This window comes from Citrus sinensis, chromosome 8 (genome assembly GCF_022201045.2).
Source record: "Citrus sinensis cultivar Valencia sweet orange chromosome 8, DVS_A1.0, whole genome shotgun sequence".
Taxonomy (NCBI): Eukaryota; Viridiplantae; Streptophyta; class Magnoliopsida; order Sapindales; family Rutaceae; genus Citrus; species Citrus sinensis.
The window spans coordinates 23,738,060-23,754,805 of NC_068563.1; the positions used below are offsets into that span (position 1 = coordinate 23,738,060).

The 16,746-nt window shown below is 30.5% G+C and overlaps 2 protein-coding genes across 3 annotated transcripts; both read right to left on the minus strand.

Annotated features, from left to right (window-relative positions):
- Positions 1 to 2,921: 2,921 nt before the first annotated feature.
- On the minus strand, positions 2,922 to 4,033 carry LOC102630158 (probable CCR4-associated factor 1 homolog 11). The gene has a single exon (XM_006481461.4). It carries the CDS (start codon positions 3,838 to 3,840, stop codon positions 2,962 to 2,964), a length of 879 nt encoding a protein of 292 aa, XP_006481524.1. The 5' UTR covers positions 3,841 to 4,033; the 3' UTR covers positions 2,922 to 2,961.
- Positions 4,034 to 14,470: 10,437 nt separating this feature from the next.
- Positions 14,471 to 16,471, minus strand: LOC102629188 (uncharacterized). 2 transcript variants are annotated; one of them, XM_006481458.4, is made up of 3 exons: positions 16,305 to 16,452; positions 16,072 to 16,131; positions 14,471 to 15,481 (listed from the first exon to the last, which is right to left on the minus strand). In XM_006481458.4, exon 3 carries the CDS (start codon positions 15,461 to 15,463, stop codon positions 14,804 to 14,806), a length of 660 nt encoding a protein of 219 aa, XP_006481521.1. In that variant the 5' UTR covers positions 15,464 to 15,481; positions 16,072 to 16,131; positions 16,305 to 16,452; the 3' UTR covers positions 14,471 to 14,803. The 2 variants fall into 2 exon arrangements, with proteins under 2 accessions (XP_006481521.1, XP_006481520.1); XM_006481457.4 differs by lacking the exon at positions 16,072 to 16,131 and having other exon boundaries at positions 16,305 to 16,471.
- Positions 16,472 to 16,746: the final 275 nt, after the last annotated feature.

Consider the following 16,746-nt stretch of genomic DNA (forward strand, 5'->3'; position numbering starts at 1 on the left):
AGTTTGTCAAATCAAATTAGAGAAAAAGATAAAAATGTCTATTCTTAAATTAAAAGAAATTATCATCCCAAATAGATTTGATCCTATTTCAAGAATGAGTTAAGCAAGTTCCAATCACTAAGGCTTCATTTAGTATATCTTTTCAAATATAGCTTATTCAAGTAAAGCTTTATAAGTAAGTGTTTTCACCAAATTTTCGCTAGGATCCAATTCGTACCAATTGAGTAGTGCTCACCAAATCCAGCCGAAATCTAACTCAAACAAATAAATTTATATTTAAAGGGAGCTTGTGCTTAGTTTGGGATTAGGTGTGTTTTTCTTATGTTTGGGTATGTGGTTTAGTTGAGGTACCCTAAGTGGTGAGCCAAAAGAACATATAAGAGCTAATCTTGAGAGTAGTTCAAGTGTCCCATAGACTTAGAGTATCTAGGGTAGCTCAGGTACACTCGTACATGAAACATCGTTCTGGACATCAAATTAGAAATATTGCAAAATGAGCATAACACACAAAGAACACGCCCCATTTACGTGGTTCAGCCTTTGGCTTATGTTCACGAGAACAAATCACCACCAATCCACTGTATGATTAAAAGTTTACATAAATTTTATATTATAAAATATTAATAAAACAAGCTAGATAGCTATATAGGGATGTTTGGTGTTTTAAGTAGATTTTAGGTGCAAGAGAAAGTGGCAAAACCTAACTAAAATAATGAATTTATTTTTGGGATATAGGGTGCCTCTCCTAATCGAAGTGTGTGGCTTGTTTTAGGTTTTTATGGAGATAAAGAAGAGTACAAAGAGGTTGGTTATGGCGAGAGGTTCACATCCACAATGAGAGAGCTTGAAATGGTGCCTTAGACCAGCAAAACAACAAAAAGAAGTTAAAGGTGGAGTTGGGGGTGGCCGACGACCACACTCCAACACTCAAGCCAGCTTCTTGAACTTGTTTATATTGTCAAGAGTTTGTAGGCTTTTGAAAATGGTGGCTGGAGATTGAAGAAGACCTCAGCTTTTTTAGTGGAGTCGGTGTGTTTGGTGATGATCGACAAAAGCAGACCTTAGTGCCCTTATATATGGAGTATCATGGTTGCCTTGCCACGCAGCACCTTTCTAGTGGTGATTTAGCTGTCTTTTTCAAGATTCTTTCGTCTTTTCATCTTTATCATGATTTTTGGAGCGTTAAGAGCATTTTTGAGGTGCAAAAAAGGATGTTATTTGGCATGGCTTGTCTTCTTGTACATGTGGTGTATGCTACAGTGTGGTCCAAAACAGCTCTGCAAACATTGTCTTGGCAGCTTTTGGGCGTGGCCGCCGAGGACCATTGTCCTTGGTGTGCTATCTTTTGCATATGTGACAACCAGTTGTCCTCTCTTTTTCAGCCAGATATTCCTCATTTGATCTTACCAAATCAATTATTCTCTTTGGGCGATGGAGATATTCTCATGGTTGATATTTTGGAGACTTTTCTTTATCACATTACTTCTGGCATAGCGTATCCAACGTACCAGCTTAATTATCATGTGTACCCTAGGTCGGATACTCTCTAGTTATTATTTTTAATCATATAATTTTTCATTGACATGTGGCACTGCATTATTAATCTTCAACTACTTCCCCAAATAGTAAGCTTTTACCCAAAAAAAGATATTAGTTGTTTGGTTGTCGATGAGAATTTATATTAAAAATTATAAAATAGACAAATTTTTAAAATTATGTTATAAAAAAATGAAATAAGAACATAAACAATTGGTATTTTAGAATTACATTTTTTTTAAAAAAAAATCCTCTAAACTCCACTCCTAAAAGTCTAAATTTTAAGTTTTTGTTAATAAAAATAAAATAGTTTATTTGAGCCTCAAAAGTTTTACTCCAAAAATAACTACATAATAATAAAAATTTTAAACAAAAATTTATAAGATTAAATAAGTACTAATAGTGTCATACCATACATATACTAAGGTCTTTTTTCTTTTTTACTTAATTGACTTAATTTTAATAAGTTAAGTCATTAAATCTGTTTTTTTTTCAACTTAATGAAAAATTTTAAACATTAAGTTATTAAGCTGATTTTTTTAACTTTTTGCTTAATTTAAAAAGTCTGAATGATATTATGCAAAATATCATGCAAAATATCCCTATTTAATTAATTATTTTTCATCCTTACTTGAATAAAATTTAATAATTAACAGTATTACCAATCTTTATATAACTTGTGATAATATATAGTGGTAGATTATTATTATTTTTATCTTTTTATTTTCTTCAAATTAGCAATATTTATCTTCATAAATTTTTATGAATATTTTTCATATAAAAACATCATAAATTATAATAAAATTGATTAACATATATAATATAGAATATCAAAGAATTGTATTTAATTGAAAATGATTTATGTTATGATAATATATTATCTTATTTATATTCTTTTAGATATTTATTATTTGTTTAACATTTATAATTTATAAAGACATAAATGTAAAAATATTAATTTTCAAATTTTTTAAATTAAAAAAATTTAATATTTATTTTTAGCGATTCAGAAAAAAAAATATAAATATATCATTCAAATTCAAATTCAAATATTTAGCTCTATTTAAAATTTAGATTAATTTAAATTTATTCAAATTTTAGAGAAAAAAACAATCGCCTCCTAAGCCAATGAATGGACGATCGGGTTATGATAATTTTGAACTCACTTACTATAAGAATGTTCAAAATCTAGAAGGGCATGCCTAAGTTGACCTCAACTTTGATTCGGTCTTCTCACCTGAATCACGTATGAAACCCAAACTTAGCACTCATTTAATCACTCATTTTTAAGTCAAATTATTTGCCTTAAAAAAAGTCAATTTACTTGCAAAGAATTTATTTTCTTTAATCACCAATTAAATTCCTTATTAATTTGCAAATGGCACTTTAAAAAAATCAAATTAATATAATTGGGCAAAATTAAATTTAGTACACTTCTAGTCCATATAATACGCCGGCATGTTTCTCCGGTCCGTCGTGGACGAAATACACATCCCTAATTTTTTGAAAGGCATGCCAGGTCAGAAGGCTATCCGAACCGGCCTGGTGGCACTTCCCGACCGCCCGGCTCACATCCAACGTCCGAGCCACTCGGTCCAGCCCACCGTACAAGCTCTGACAGAACCGCATAATGTGTTTGACGTCATAAATGTTGTTACCGAAAAACACCCTGAGGACCGTCAAAAACTCGTCTAGGCCACTGGGCAAGCTCCGGCGCGTGAGGATCTTAACCAGGTACCCGAAATCGTACGCGCTGTGGAACGTGACCCAACTCACCGACTCGTTACAGACGAGTCCCGACGACATCATCAACTCGGCGAACCGAACCGAGTCAACGCCTTCCTCCCTGTTGCGCTCAAAGTCAATCCCCTGCAGTCTCAGAAGCTCTATCGAATCCGGCGCGTGGGCGTCAGTCGCGACATCGAAGTCCCGGAAGTTGAACTCCCAGATGAATTTATTGTTGCCCCCGGAGCCCAAATCCGGCAAGTTACCGGAGGAGTCAGAGAGAGTGAGGCCCACCTGGATCAAGTTCAAGGCGTCGACGTTGGATTTCAAAACCTTGTAGTGATCGGACGGCTTGCGTTGACGGAAGTAAGGCCTGGTGGAGGGGTCCACATCGGGTCGGTAGACAAGACCGGGGAATTCGGTGTCCATGGAAATAAAAGGGTACCGATCGATGACTTGGCTGATGAGTTCGAATTCGGATTCCAAATTAGACGCCCAGACTTCGCGTATTATAATCGAATTCGATGAGCTGGAATTTGAGCTTGAATCTAAATCCGTAGAAAAATCTCCAGCTCCCATGATGAGTGATGATCGTCAGCTAATAGCTTGCAGCTCGACGCTTCGCAAGTGAGATTTGAAAGTCTTTACTGTTGCTGGTAACTGCTGTTGCTTGAGAGTTGAGAGGTGTTTGTGAAAAGTTCTAATAGAGGAATATATATATATAGAGATATACCGATAGCTTATTGTGTTTCCTGGTGGTGGGCGGAGATGTTGCTTGGAAAGAGGGGGAAGTGGGGGGGTGTGACTGATTATTGATTAATGACTGTATTCGGTGCAAGGAAAGTCAGGGTCTACGCGTTGAGGCTTTTGACTGAGGGGAGTTACTCGCAAGAATGAGGACCTGGTCTCAATTACTACTTGTGTGCGCGTTGTTTGTTAATTTTCCAATTAATTTTTCTGCGGGGTTCATTTTATGCATGCAATGCACACTTTTGTCGTTTTCATTTGAGTTTTAATGATTTGGATTCTTTGTTACGTTTGGCAAGTGAATCGAAGACAGCTGGATTTGCAACTGTGTATTCCCACTTGGGACCGGATCACTATTCTGTTGTTACTTCAATTTAAACGTGATTGACTTTTTCTGTCTAAGAGCATTGTATGTGACGTGTAAGTTTCATTCCATGAGGATTTTGTTAAATTATATCATCTATAACTTATATCAATCCAAAACTATTTTATTTTCCTTTTTTTTTTTTATAAAAAATATATAAGATTCAATCGTCGCTTGTCAAGCAATTGAGGGGCTACGTGACACTAATTTTGTGTCAGTTCTATGTAACGAAAAAAAAAAATTGTAACTTAACAGCTGTTTTTGTCAGGATTAAGCTCTTATTTGGGATTGAGATGTTGTAACTTTTAAAGTACAACAGCTGTAGAAAAAAATTATAACTATCAAATAAAAATTAATAATATATAGTATATATAAATTTTAAATAATAATTTTGATAAAATTATTAAAGATATAACATATTTTCTATTATATAAGTAAAAAATTATATCAATATAACTTACAAGATACAACAATTAATGTTTACCAAACACTTTAGTGTTGTACATTCCAATCTCAATCTCAAACACGTCCTAACGAAATGAAACTCACAATCTCAAACGCGTCCTAACGAAATGAAACTCACAGCTACAATAAAAATTTAGAAAGGCAGTCACACATGCGTTGCATTTGATGTATGTTTGTCTGTGGCATCAGTCATAAGTTTTTCCTTATATTTTTATAAAATATTATTTTAACTTAATGCGTTACGTAGTGGCAGACTCATACGCTTAAATCATCGAGGCTTAGTTTAAAAATTTTTAATTTTATTTGGAGTGCTTATTTTTTCAATGTTCATATCCAACATTTAAAATAAATAATTTATTACTATTATTTTTAAAAATTTAAGAGAAAATAATAGAATTTGAGTTTTTGAGAACCAAATATCTAAAGAAACAAAATTGTATGCTATTGCGATTTGACTCAAGTCTCCAAAATTATAAAAGTACACTTTTACTATTAAACTACATGTAGTTTGTTATATATAAAAATGAGCCCACATTTTTTTATTTAACTCTTTTAGAAGGACCTTATCAAATATTTTAAAAGAAAAAATAATGGTCCACAAGGGATGAAATCTCTCTTGAGCTTTAACTGGTCCGCCTATGGTGTTATGCAACATACGAAAAGTCCTGCGAAGAAACTAAAAAAATTGTTACTGATAATAAAAAAAGTTTTGACGATTATAGACAAACTTTTAGAAAATTAAGGGCCGGTTTGACAATATTATAACTTTTAAAATTAGTTGTGCCATATAAATAATTTATTATGAAAAGAATTAGTTAAATATTTAGTAAAATTTATTTTCAAAAATCGTGTTAGTTTTAAAAGTAGTAGTATGTGTTTGATAATTTTTATTATTAAATTGTTATAACAATGTAAGTGAATGAAATAGACATACTATTGAATAAAATATCTACATATTTATAAGAATGTATAAAATATTTTTTTTATTGTGTACATATAATAATTGATAATTAAAATAAATATTTTTATTTTATAAATTTTATTTTCTTATTTTCTTATCTCTATCTCTTTAAATTTAATGATTTTATTTTTTAATTGAATAAGGATATATATATATATATAAGGACGAATATGAAATTGTATTAAGAATAAAATTGATTCTCAAAACTAAAATTTAGAAGCCATTTCTTCCATACTTTTCAAAATCCGGAGTAGGACAAGGTGATTTTTCCGAAAGTGAATTTTAAAAAAATTTACCGAAACACCAAAATCAACTTTTAACTTTATAAAATTACTTGTAAGCATTTCAAATATAACTTCTACCTAATTATATTTAGGGTGAGACTATTTGCACTCTAAAAATACTTTGAGCACTCTTTATTTTTTATTATATAAATATCTTTTTATGAAATTACTAATAAGGACATTATAAATTCAATTTAAAAAATAAAAATAATTTACACAACTATTTATCACAAACCCTAAATCTTTATTGACAAATTCATCATTAAGGTATTATAAAAACTCGAAAACAACATTGTATATCTCGCCATTGGTGCACAGAACAACAATCCAATGCTTCCAGCAAATAGACTTAGTTTAGACTTTTTCTTACAATATCTCACAAACTATGTTAATTAAAAAAAAAAAAGATTTATGCAATGTTTGGCCCAGAGATTAGGTGTACTGAAAATTAATTGAAAAGAGTAACAGATTCAAAGAAAAAAATGCTAAACATAGATGAAATGATTAAATATATGAAATTCTAAAACCTCAAGTTTAAGAATAATCGAATTAAAAGAAAAAAAAATGTTAAACAAAGATGAAACGATTAAATACTTGAAATTTCAAACTTCTAAGAAAAACTAAAAACTTTCAATTAGAACAATCGCCCATTCATACACCTAAAACCCCACGAATTAATTCTTGAAACATTAATTTTTTGAAAGAGTTCTAATGATTTCGCAAAGTCCAATAGATCCTCTTTCTTCGGATGTTGTCTTCTAAGTTTGGTTCTTGAAAACAAAAGTAAGAGAAAAACAAAAGAAAGGAGAAGAAGAAAAAATGGGTGTTGAAAAAAAAAAATTAAAGGTTATTTTTGAGATTTAATATAGTGTACACAATAAAAATTTCATTTTTAAATTTTTTAATTGAGTGTTCTGAGTAATTTTTTTAGTGCAAATAACCCCACCCATATGTTTAATATCACGTCATCCATAAAATAAATTAATCATATTCATTCATGTGTAATCAGGTTGAAAGACTGGCAATCAAGCAGTGGACGGTTGAAGTACATTGGACCTATTTGTGGTGGCTGTTCCGTCACTTATGTCTCTGGACATGCGAATCAAATCGACTCATTTTTAAGCCAAGATTGTTTTACGGATTCGTGAATTGTGATTTGTGAGCTTGGTTGAGAGATTATCCAACGGAGAGATTCTGAATTCTTTGTAATCTTGCTTTCATAAAAGTTTCATCCAGCTTTTACATAAAGAAAAATCTTATAACGTTATCATGAAAGATTTTCTAGAAAAGTTGAAGGATTGCTTTGACTGATAATTCGGAATTTGAGATCATTGCAGCTTGCAGAGAATTTTTTTTTTTAAAAAAAAGGGTTGATTATTCCTTCAGGTAGTTTAACAAAGAGTGATGAAAGAGTCACAAATTTTTGTATAAATTTATTTTTTATAAACTGATGTGGCATTAATTTATTGATTGAATGGAAATACAAAATAACAAAAAAAAATTATGTGGATCAAGAGATATTTAATTCAATCAATGAATTAATGACACATCAGTTTGTACAAGATAAGTTTGTACAAGAATTTGTGATTGTATCATTACTTTTCAACAAAACATAAGAATCACGTTTAAATGATCCTGTAATATTTTAATAATCATATATTGTGTACGTAATTAAATTAATGATCTAATCTGATCGTGTGAGTATCCTCTCGTCCGGCATCAAATTTGTTAATCAAGTTGCTAATTAAAAAATATAGAATAAAACATGCGATAATCATCAGCATATCAATTAATAAATTTTAAAACAATTGAGGAACAAGTTTAGAAGCTCCGATTTGCGCGTTCTCTTTCCCACTTTGAGATTTGAAAGAGACTTGCAAAATTCTATATAATTAGAAATTGCTTTCTTCATAAGTGACTATACCTATAGGTCCCCCCTCCTTTTGAATTAACACTACATTTTCAGTTCATGAGTCTCCTGAAATCTGCTACTGATCAATTAAAAAGCCAAATTTCTATGTACAAAACCCACTTATTTTATTTTGGAGGATATCTCACATATATATATAAGTTTGAGCCATAGGTTGACTTAATAACGGCAATTTGTTTTATTCCATATGAACTCTACCAGTGTTGATTGTACTAGATTATTTTATAGGTTAATTAAAAAAAAAAAAGATGATTGATGATTTGGAAACGTAAAAAAAAAAAAGATTGATAGTTAAGATAAACTAACTTTTTTAATAATGAAAATATTATTAAAAAGTCTAAGTATAAAACCAAGGTTTTGGATTCTTTTTATACTAACCTTAAATACTGAGAATTTATTAAAATAGACAAATCTGAAATATTATTTTATAATAAAATTCTCCTAATCAAAATAAGGAAAACAAAACAAACAAAGTCCAAGTCTGATATCTCTATATATAATTCCTGAAAATAATAAGAAAAATAAGAAAATAACTTAAAACTGTAAATTGACCAAAAAAGAAACAAAATTTCTAGCTCGACCATGAGACATAATAGCGTATTCAGTTTTGGTTTTGGTTTGTCTCATCGCAAGTTTTGAAGCAGTTTATTATATGCCCAAAATAGATATATGTAACTCAAGTTATGACCTTTAAAAAATACCTTATTTATCTTGCACAACCATCTTACATCAGTAACTCCTTATACATTTAAAAAATTATATCAAAACTAAGAGAGAAAATGATGAAATAAGTATATTTTTAAACCTTATTTTTGATAAAAATGATTATGAAATAATAAGATACTTTTGATATTTCAACGATAATCAGTTATTGAATTAGCATAAAAAGAATATGATAAATCATACGTTAGATAGGTACAGTAAAGTTCAGAAATTATTATTTATGTTCTCATTCAAGTTATGATGATGATGATGATGTTCTTTCTAATAGCATGTGCTTATTACAATCATCAACTTGATAAATTAAAGTATGAAACAAATAAATCACAATCATGCTTGTTCAAAGTTATGAATGATATAACTATTTGAAATGAGACAATTTCTAAAATAAGTGAATTTCAAGTGAGACGGCTGCGGGGTGGGGTCGTTCTTGCCTGCGGGTGAAGCTTCTACAACTTGGTGTTTGTTGGACTTTATCACTCAAAATTTCACCATTACAAGCATCCCCACTTAGCTTTCACAATTTTAATCCATATATTTTGTATAAGATTTAAATATCGAAAAGAAAGTTCTTTCAATGCCCCCAACTTGAGATAACCGTAAAATCAAGATTTAAGGCATCCTAAATACGCTTCACAAGTTGCTTTGGATTAGGATATGTGAAGCTGCTTTGGATTAGGATATAACACCCATTACCGTTTATTCGGAATTGGACACGTTGATTTTTCGTTCTGTTATTAAGGTTTGGATAAGGATAAGAAACTTTACATATTACGCATCAACTACCATGAAATGACATAGCTAGTAATAAATTGTACGGATATATGAGATACATAATTAAGGTCCTGTTTGGAATTGAGGTGTGGTATCTTTTAAGTTACAGCTGATGTGGAAAAAAAACTGTAACTATCAAATAAAAATTAATAATATGCAGTAAATATAAATTTTAAATAATAATTTTGACAAAATTATTAAAGATATAATAAATTTTTTATTATACAAGTAAAAAATCATATTAACATATCTTATAAAGTACAGCAGCTAGTGTTTACCAAACACTTTAGTGCTTGTCCAACTTCAATTTCAAATACACCTTAACTGACTTTATTTTTCATCATTAACGTGACAATGAGGACACGTCATATGTGATAAACTACGTATGTATCTTAGCTGTGTAGCGCAACATCACTCTTAAAGTCGAGAAGAAAAGCTACTACGTTTCTCCGAAGCTACTCATAATCTTAAATGTTGCATTTTAACATTTTATTTATTCATTTGGGATGAACATGTGTGAGTAGATGTTTAATGGCCAACCAACAAGTTTTATGTTAGCAGTTTAAATGGGTTTATCAGAGGTATGGAAGCCCGGCCCAGTAAAAGTTTATACACTTTGATCACATCTTTAAAAGCCTATAAAAATGTCGCGAGATTCTTTGAAACCAAGAGTTCAAGGAGCAAGACCGACACTAAAGGTAGCAAAAGTGCAGACCCTTTTCTACACTAAATAACATGTTTACGTCGTTTGTGGTTGCAAGCATTTGTTTCATTTCCAATTTAAGATTAATAAGAACTTTAATCATGTGTCCTTAATATTAGTCAAGATATAATTATTTCCCTTACTTAATCTATGAATATGTGAGTTTGTGTATGTGGGTCTCTGTGTCTCGAGTGTTTTGTTGGGGGACTTAACATAAGATTTCAAGTTATCCAACCAAAAAAACTAGTCTTTTAGGTAAAATGACCTACCTCCTTATAAACCTAAGTATCTCCCATTTACTAGTTATTATAGGATACAACTCAATATGTTTATTTCTTTTTTCGTTTCTATAATATTTTTGTAAACTTTCAGTGGTGTTATCTAAAATATTTTCTACGAGCCTCGCTTCTTTTCAGCACTTCCAAAAATTTTATATGAAAACCATATATTATTTGACAAACACGGTTTTGGTTTATTTGTTCTACATTTAGTATATAATTAGCAATTAAACGTACCTTGTTGGACTTAGATATGAAAGTTAATTGTCACCTTTATAACATTTACATAACTAATTCTTCATACACTTTCATTAATCGAACTTCATCTGATCGCCCAATTCATACTACGTAATATCTTCCTCAAATTCTATTTCAATCTACTACACTGTACATATTTTATTGGCCATAAATTGCATAGAAAATAGCATGAGTCAGGATCTAGTCCATCGGCGGAAAAAAGGAAATGAGTTGCAGCTTATTGGATTGCAATTGGGGTCCCCTTAAATAACTTGATCATAACGAATTTTTGTAGTTTGGATCATTCATACGGTAGAAATCTCAATAATTAAATTTTAAATTGAGTCCAACTATTATGTGTTATTTATTTATTGGCTAATAAATTTCAAAACTAATAAAATTAATATTCTACCATCAAACATATTAGCGGACATCACTCGATAATCTTGGGATCTTAACATAACTCTTCATCCTATTTGTTTTATCACCTAGCCTAACAAAACAAGGCCACATGGTAAATTGAAAATACCTGCAATAATCAGCAATAGATACTATGCTAAATTTCAAACATTCTACAAAATTAAAGAGAAAAAAATATTTATTATTTAAAGAATATTAATTAAAGTGCCTTTTAAAATCTTAAATATTAATGTAACTTTTTAAATAAATAAATTGTAAAATCTTATTTAAAAAGGGCTCCGGTTTTCCATGTCATAGCAAGAACCCACTTCTCAGACATCGCCCACTCGTACGTCCGATCCGTCGATTCCATGAGTTGATGATGATGAATAGATGATGGATTTTCTGAAGTTGAATTTGAATCACACCGTACAGGTCACAGCTATATATTATTAAATATTTATTGCTAGCTCAGCTGCTATCATAACCATTGATTGAAATAATTGAATGCATTAATAATGATGAAATTTGCTCACTTAATTACTTGCCCCCAGTTGTGACCATGGTGAATTTAATTGGCTACTGCATCAGTACAAATTACAATTGTTAAAGTTAGCTACTTCCAATTTTGCATTTATTCGGTTTTCTGATTGAACAAGACGAATTTTATGTCTTTATAGATACAATTGGACACACACACAAACACACGTATAATTGATTAGTCACCCTAACGTAACTTAAAAGCCAAATAAAGTTCATCCATTAGTCCACCTAAATTATTGTTTTGTTACTCATTTTTATACTAAAAAACTTAGTTGTAAATTATGGTAGAGTAAAAATTCGTTTAATCCTTATATTTTGAAGTTATGTTTATTTAGTTCTTATATTTTTAAAAGTATCTCAAAACATCTTTATTGTTAAACTATTGACATCTATGTTCTTACTTTTGTTCTTTTTAGCTTATTTTTAAAATATTATCTTCTCACAATAATGTTTCTTTTTTTAGGACATTGATAAACGAAAAAAAAATTAAATTACCAATTTAACCTCAAAAATAAATAAAAAGAAAAGAATATGTATTAATTTTTGTGGAAGTTCACATGTGTCCAAAAATTAATATTGTAAAAAAATTAAGTTACCAATTTTTTTAGACATTAATAAAAAAATCAATATATTAACTCCTTAGTAAAGCGTTCCACAAAAATCAATATATATTCTTTTTGTTTCTATTTTATTTTTTCAGATTAAATTAATAATTTAAAATTTTCTTTTTATTAATAATGTCCAAAATAAATATTATTGTAGAGGGATAATATTGTAAAAGCAAACTAAAAGGATCTTTTGCCAATAATCTAACATCAAGAATGTTTTAAAGTATTTTTAAGAATATAAGAATTAAACAGGCACTAATTTAAAATATAGGAACTAAACAAGTTTTTATTTGTTATAGTAAATATAGCCTAGGAAAATTCTATACATATACGTTTGGAATTCTTTTTAATATTATCCTAGTTTATTAATAAGTGGGCATTTATTTTGTATTATTATGTTAATTTCTTAAAAGAAAACATAAAGAATTAAAATTACATAAATCCTTCTTTTTCTTTTCAAAAAGTTTGAATGGAAATTTAAATCTCACCTAATAAACACCAACCACTAGTCCATTTTTGTTTGTTGTTAAGAGTGGTAACTGAATTGAGCTTGAGACCAGAGGCATTGCCAGCTATATGAGCTAGCTCTGTTCATTTTGTGTTAAATGATTCTTAATACGTTCTTTTGGAAAATACATAAAAATCATGCATTTGGTCATTTGCTGGTGAAATTAAAAATCATTTAAGCCTTGTTTGAAATTGAGGTTGGATTATCGAAACTTAAAAAGTAGAATATTAAAATATTTAATAAATATTAATTTTTATAATTTAAAAATTAAATTAAATTAATTTTATAATTATATGGTAAAAAGTTATATTATATTTTTATTAATTTTATTTTCACACACTTGTTAAGGTGTATAACACGTAGCCACGTAGAGCTTGTTCAGGTGTATTACACGTAGCCACCTAGAGATTCGTTTTTTGTCAGAATCAGTATTTGTTACCTGCGGTTTTCTGTAACATAAAAAGACCCCACTTCTCATAGAACGCCCAGTTGTACGTCTGATAAATCAAATCCGACGATGATTGATTTTCCTAAGTTGAATCGCACCGTACAAGTCACAGCTATGTGTAGATTGTTAATTACTAGCTGAGCTGCTATCATAACCATTTGATTGAAATAATTGAATGCATTAATAACGATGAAATTCGCGCACTTAATTACTTGCCCCAGTTGTGACCACGGTGAACTTAATTGGCTGCTGCATCAGTACGATTGTTAAAGTTGGCTAATGCATTTATTCGGTATTGCGACTGAACGAGACGAATTTTATACCTTCATACATGCAATTGGACACACACACACACACACAAACATAAGGTAAAAATAAGTAAAAAGACAGTGGGTTATGTCGGCTAAGGGATCAATTTTATCTGGTTTTTAAGTTACATTAAACTCACTGTTTTTTTTTTATTTACATGAGACTATTACTAAAATACAACTCATATTACATAACACTATAACTGATATTTATAAATATTCGAGAAACATCAACTCTATTCAGATAGAAGATTACATTTACTGAAATTTGAGGAAGGAATTAAACCCCATAATACTTTTGTGGGTGTTCGAATCACTACTCTCACAATTATGAAATAGTGAATTGGCCAAGTGGTCCATTAAACTCACTGTTTTATTATTCATTTTTATACTAAACAACTTAATTATAGGTTATAATAAATATAACTTAGGAAAATTCTACATATACATTGGAATTTTCTTTAATATTATCCTAGTTTATTGACAAGCTGGCATTTATTTTGTATTACTGTGTTATTTTGTTGAAAGAAAACACAAAATATCTAAATTACATAAATCCCTTTATTTCTTTTCTTGGAATGAAAATAAGAAGTTCACCCAATAAACACCAATTGTTAGTCCGTTTTTGTATTATTGCTAAGAGTGGTAACCGAATAGAGCTTGAGAGCAGGGGCAATGGCAGCTATGTGAGCAAACTCTGTTCATTCTGTATTAAATGACGTTTGATCATTTGCTAATGAAACTAAAAACCATTTTCTTTCTTCTCAAAAAAAAAAAAAAAAAAAAACCATTTTCTTTGAATTGCTACATAGAGAATATAACCATTTTCTGCTGAAACATCAATAGTACACGTAAGCACACCATTTTGCACCACAGATTTTAGCACCTTGACAAAGACTATTCCCATTTGCTGCAGAGCATAGCAATAAAGATTAAAGAGGAATTTAAAATTTCTTCACTTGAAGCTGTAGAGATAGATACAATAACAAAAAGCAGCACGGTTCGGGGAAACCAAAATTTTTGCTGTCCATTTGGATAACTGATAATCCCTTGTCTATGAAGAGCGCTTGACAAAGCAGTAAACAGTGAATCCAACAGCACAGAATGATAATCGACACACAAACATATTTGAATACACAATCGAACAAAAACTTGTACCAATGATACTGCTATGATTGACAAAATCCTAACCGCTAGGTTACACTCTCATAGACATACTCGGCATAAAGAAATCTTGCATACATAATATAACAATATGAGAATGATCAAAACCTTTCTGCCAATCTGGCAGTCACTGCTCTAAGTTTTGAATACACCTTTCCAGCAGGAGATCCTAAGATGAGACTGCAAAGGGAATCCCTTGCAATCTTAATATTGGCAAAAGATCCTAGTATGTGAATTTTCGTATCAGCAATGACAATCCTTGTCTTTGTTGCATTTTCGATCGCAAACTTGGTTTTGCCACCTTTACCAGAAAGCCTTCCGATGGCACGCGACAAATGCTCACCTCTAAGTGTCTTGACATCCTTGATCTCAAACGATTCCACATACAGCTCATCCAAACGCAAAAGGGCAATGGCATCAATAACATCAAAACCAAGCATGAATGCATGAACAAAATCTGCACACTTCTGCAGATTACTTATGTCTGGTGTGTCTGCTCTAGTCTTCAATTCAACCCTACGAGCCTTGAGGTTCATACGGATGTCAATCTTCATCTGCTCAAAAATTGGAGTGTAGATATCCATCCATACTTTCTTGAGAGGCGAATATCGATGGGGTGGAACGTTAACCTTCTGAAACTGAACTCGACCATCAGACATTTCATGAGCCTTCAATGGCTCAAACAGGGGCTTCAGTGGCAGAGGCCCGGGTTCATTTTGCGTTTGAGATGAGATTGTTTCAACATCCATGGAAGACTGCATAGTGAAGAACCAGAAGATCTGAAGAGATAAGAGGTGCATAAAAATATCAGAGCATTACTAGCAGCAAACCTTCAATACACCATTATACAAATTCTAGATAAAAAGGAACAGAGAATGGAAAAAATACAAAAAAATAGATTGAATTATTTTTGACTTTTTTTCGCCTTTAGAACATTGAACCTGGCAAGAAAATGAACAAAAACAATCAAACAAACAGCTCAGACAAAGTTGTTGACGCCAGCCTTTATAGGTCGAATGTTAATCAAATTCTATTCAAGCTTAAGGCCTTATTTGGTATTGTGGCTGGACAGCTGTAACTTATAAATTACAACATTGAAGTATTTAGTGAACATTTTGCTATAGCTTGAAAAATAAATTGATTTCATCACCCTTATATAATTAAAAAAAAACCCTAAATATCTTTACTTTTTTTATTAAAATTATTATATGAAACATATTTAATCAAACTACCAATTTTTATTTTATAATTATAATTTCCTTTCCTACAACAACTACAGTGCTTCAATACCAAACAAGACGTAAACAATCAATAAGACCCCATCGAAGAGTTAAATTTTTTTAAAAAAAAAAAGATAATTTGGTATCACATGAGCTTCGTAATTGTTCAATACGTCTCTGTTTAGTTCAATCAGCCACCCAAACAGTTCCTACAGCCAAACAGCTTTATCAAGAATTCATACATAAATATATTTAAAAAAAAAACACAGAAAGATTTTAATTTTATCACGATTCAATCTACCAAAAGCAAATAATAAATATAAATCGTGCTTCTTCTATTAAAAAAATTTTTAAAAAAGAACCGAATACTGTTGAAATATACCTGGTAAGAGCTTTATATCTCTCCTCTTCGTCTATGGCGGCAATGACGGTGTGAGGTTCAAAGAATTAAAGAGAGAGGGTTTTGGAGTAGCGTTTCTCACCGTGCAGCAAAAATAATAAGAGCTGTTGGATGAATTGCAGCAGAATCGACGGCTGAGATTGCATTTGAATTAAAAGCAGGAGGAAGGGGAAAGTCGGAAACCCGTAAGGCCGTAACTTGGGTTCGTAAAAAGTGGACCGGTGTGAAACGGGTGAGACAGTGAAAAAAAATAATAAATTATTTTTATTTTTAATAAAAAGAAGTGAGAAAAAGATCATCACTCAATTTTATTTTTTAAAAAAACTCATTTTCAGTCTAACTTTTCAATTAACATCATTTATTTCAAAAAATATCTTTATCGAAAAATAAACAAATGATTAAAAAATCAATTCTTTTTTTCTTT

Coding starts and splice junctions, on each gene's coding strand:
- LOC102630158 (XM_006481461.4), bottom strand. CDS start 3,840: ATGGGAGCTGGAGATTTTTCTACGGATTTAGATTCAAGCTCAAATTCC.
- LOC102629188 (XM_006481457.4), bottom strand. CDS start 15,463: ATGCAGTCTTCCATGGATGTTGAAACAATCTCATCTCAAACGCAAAAT.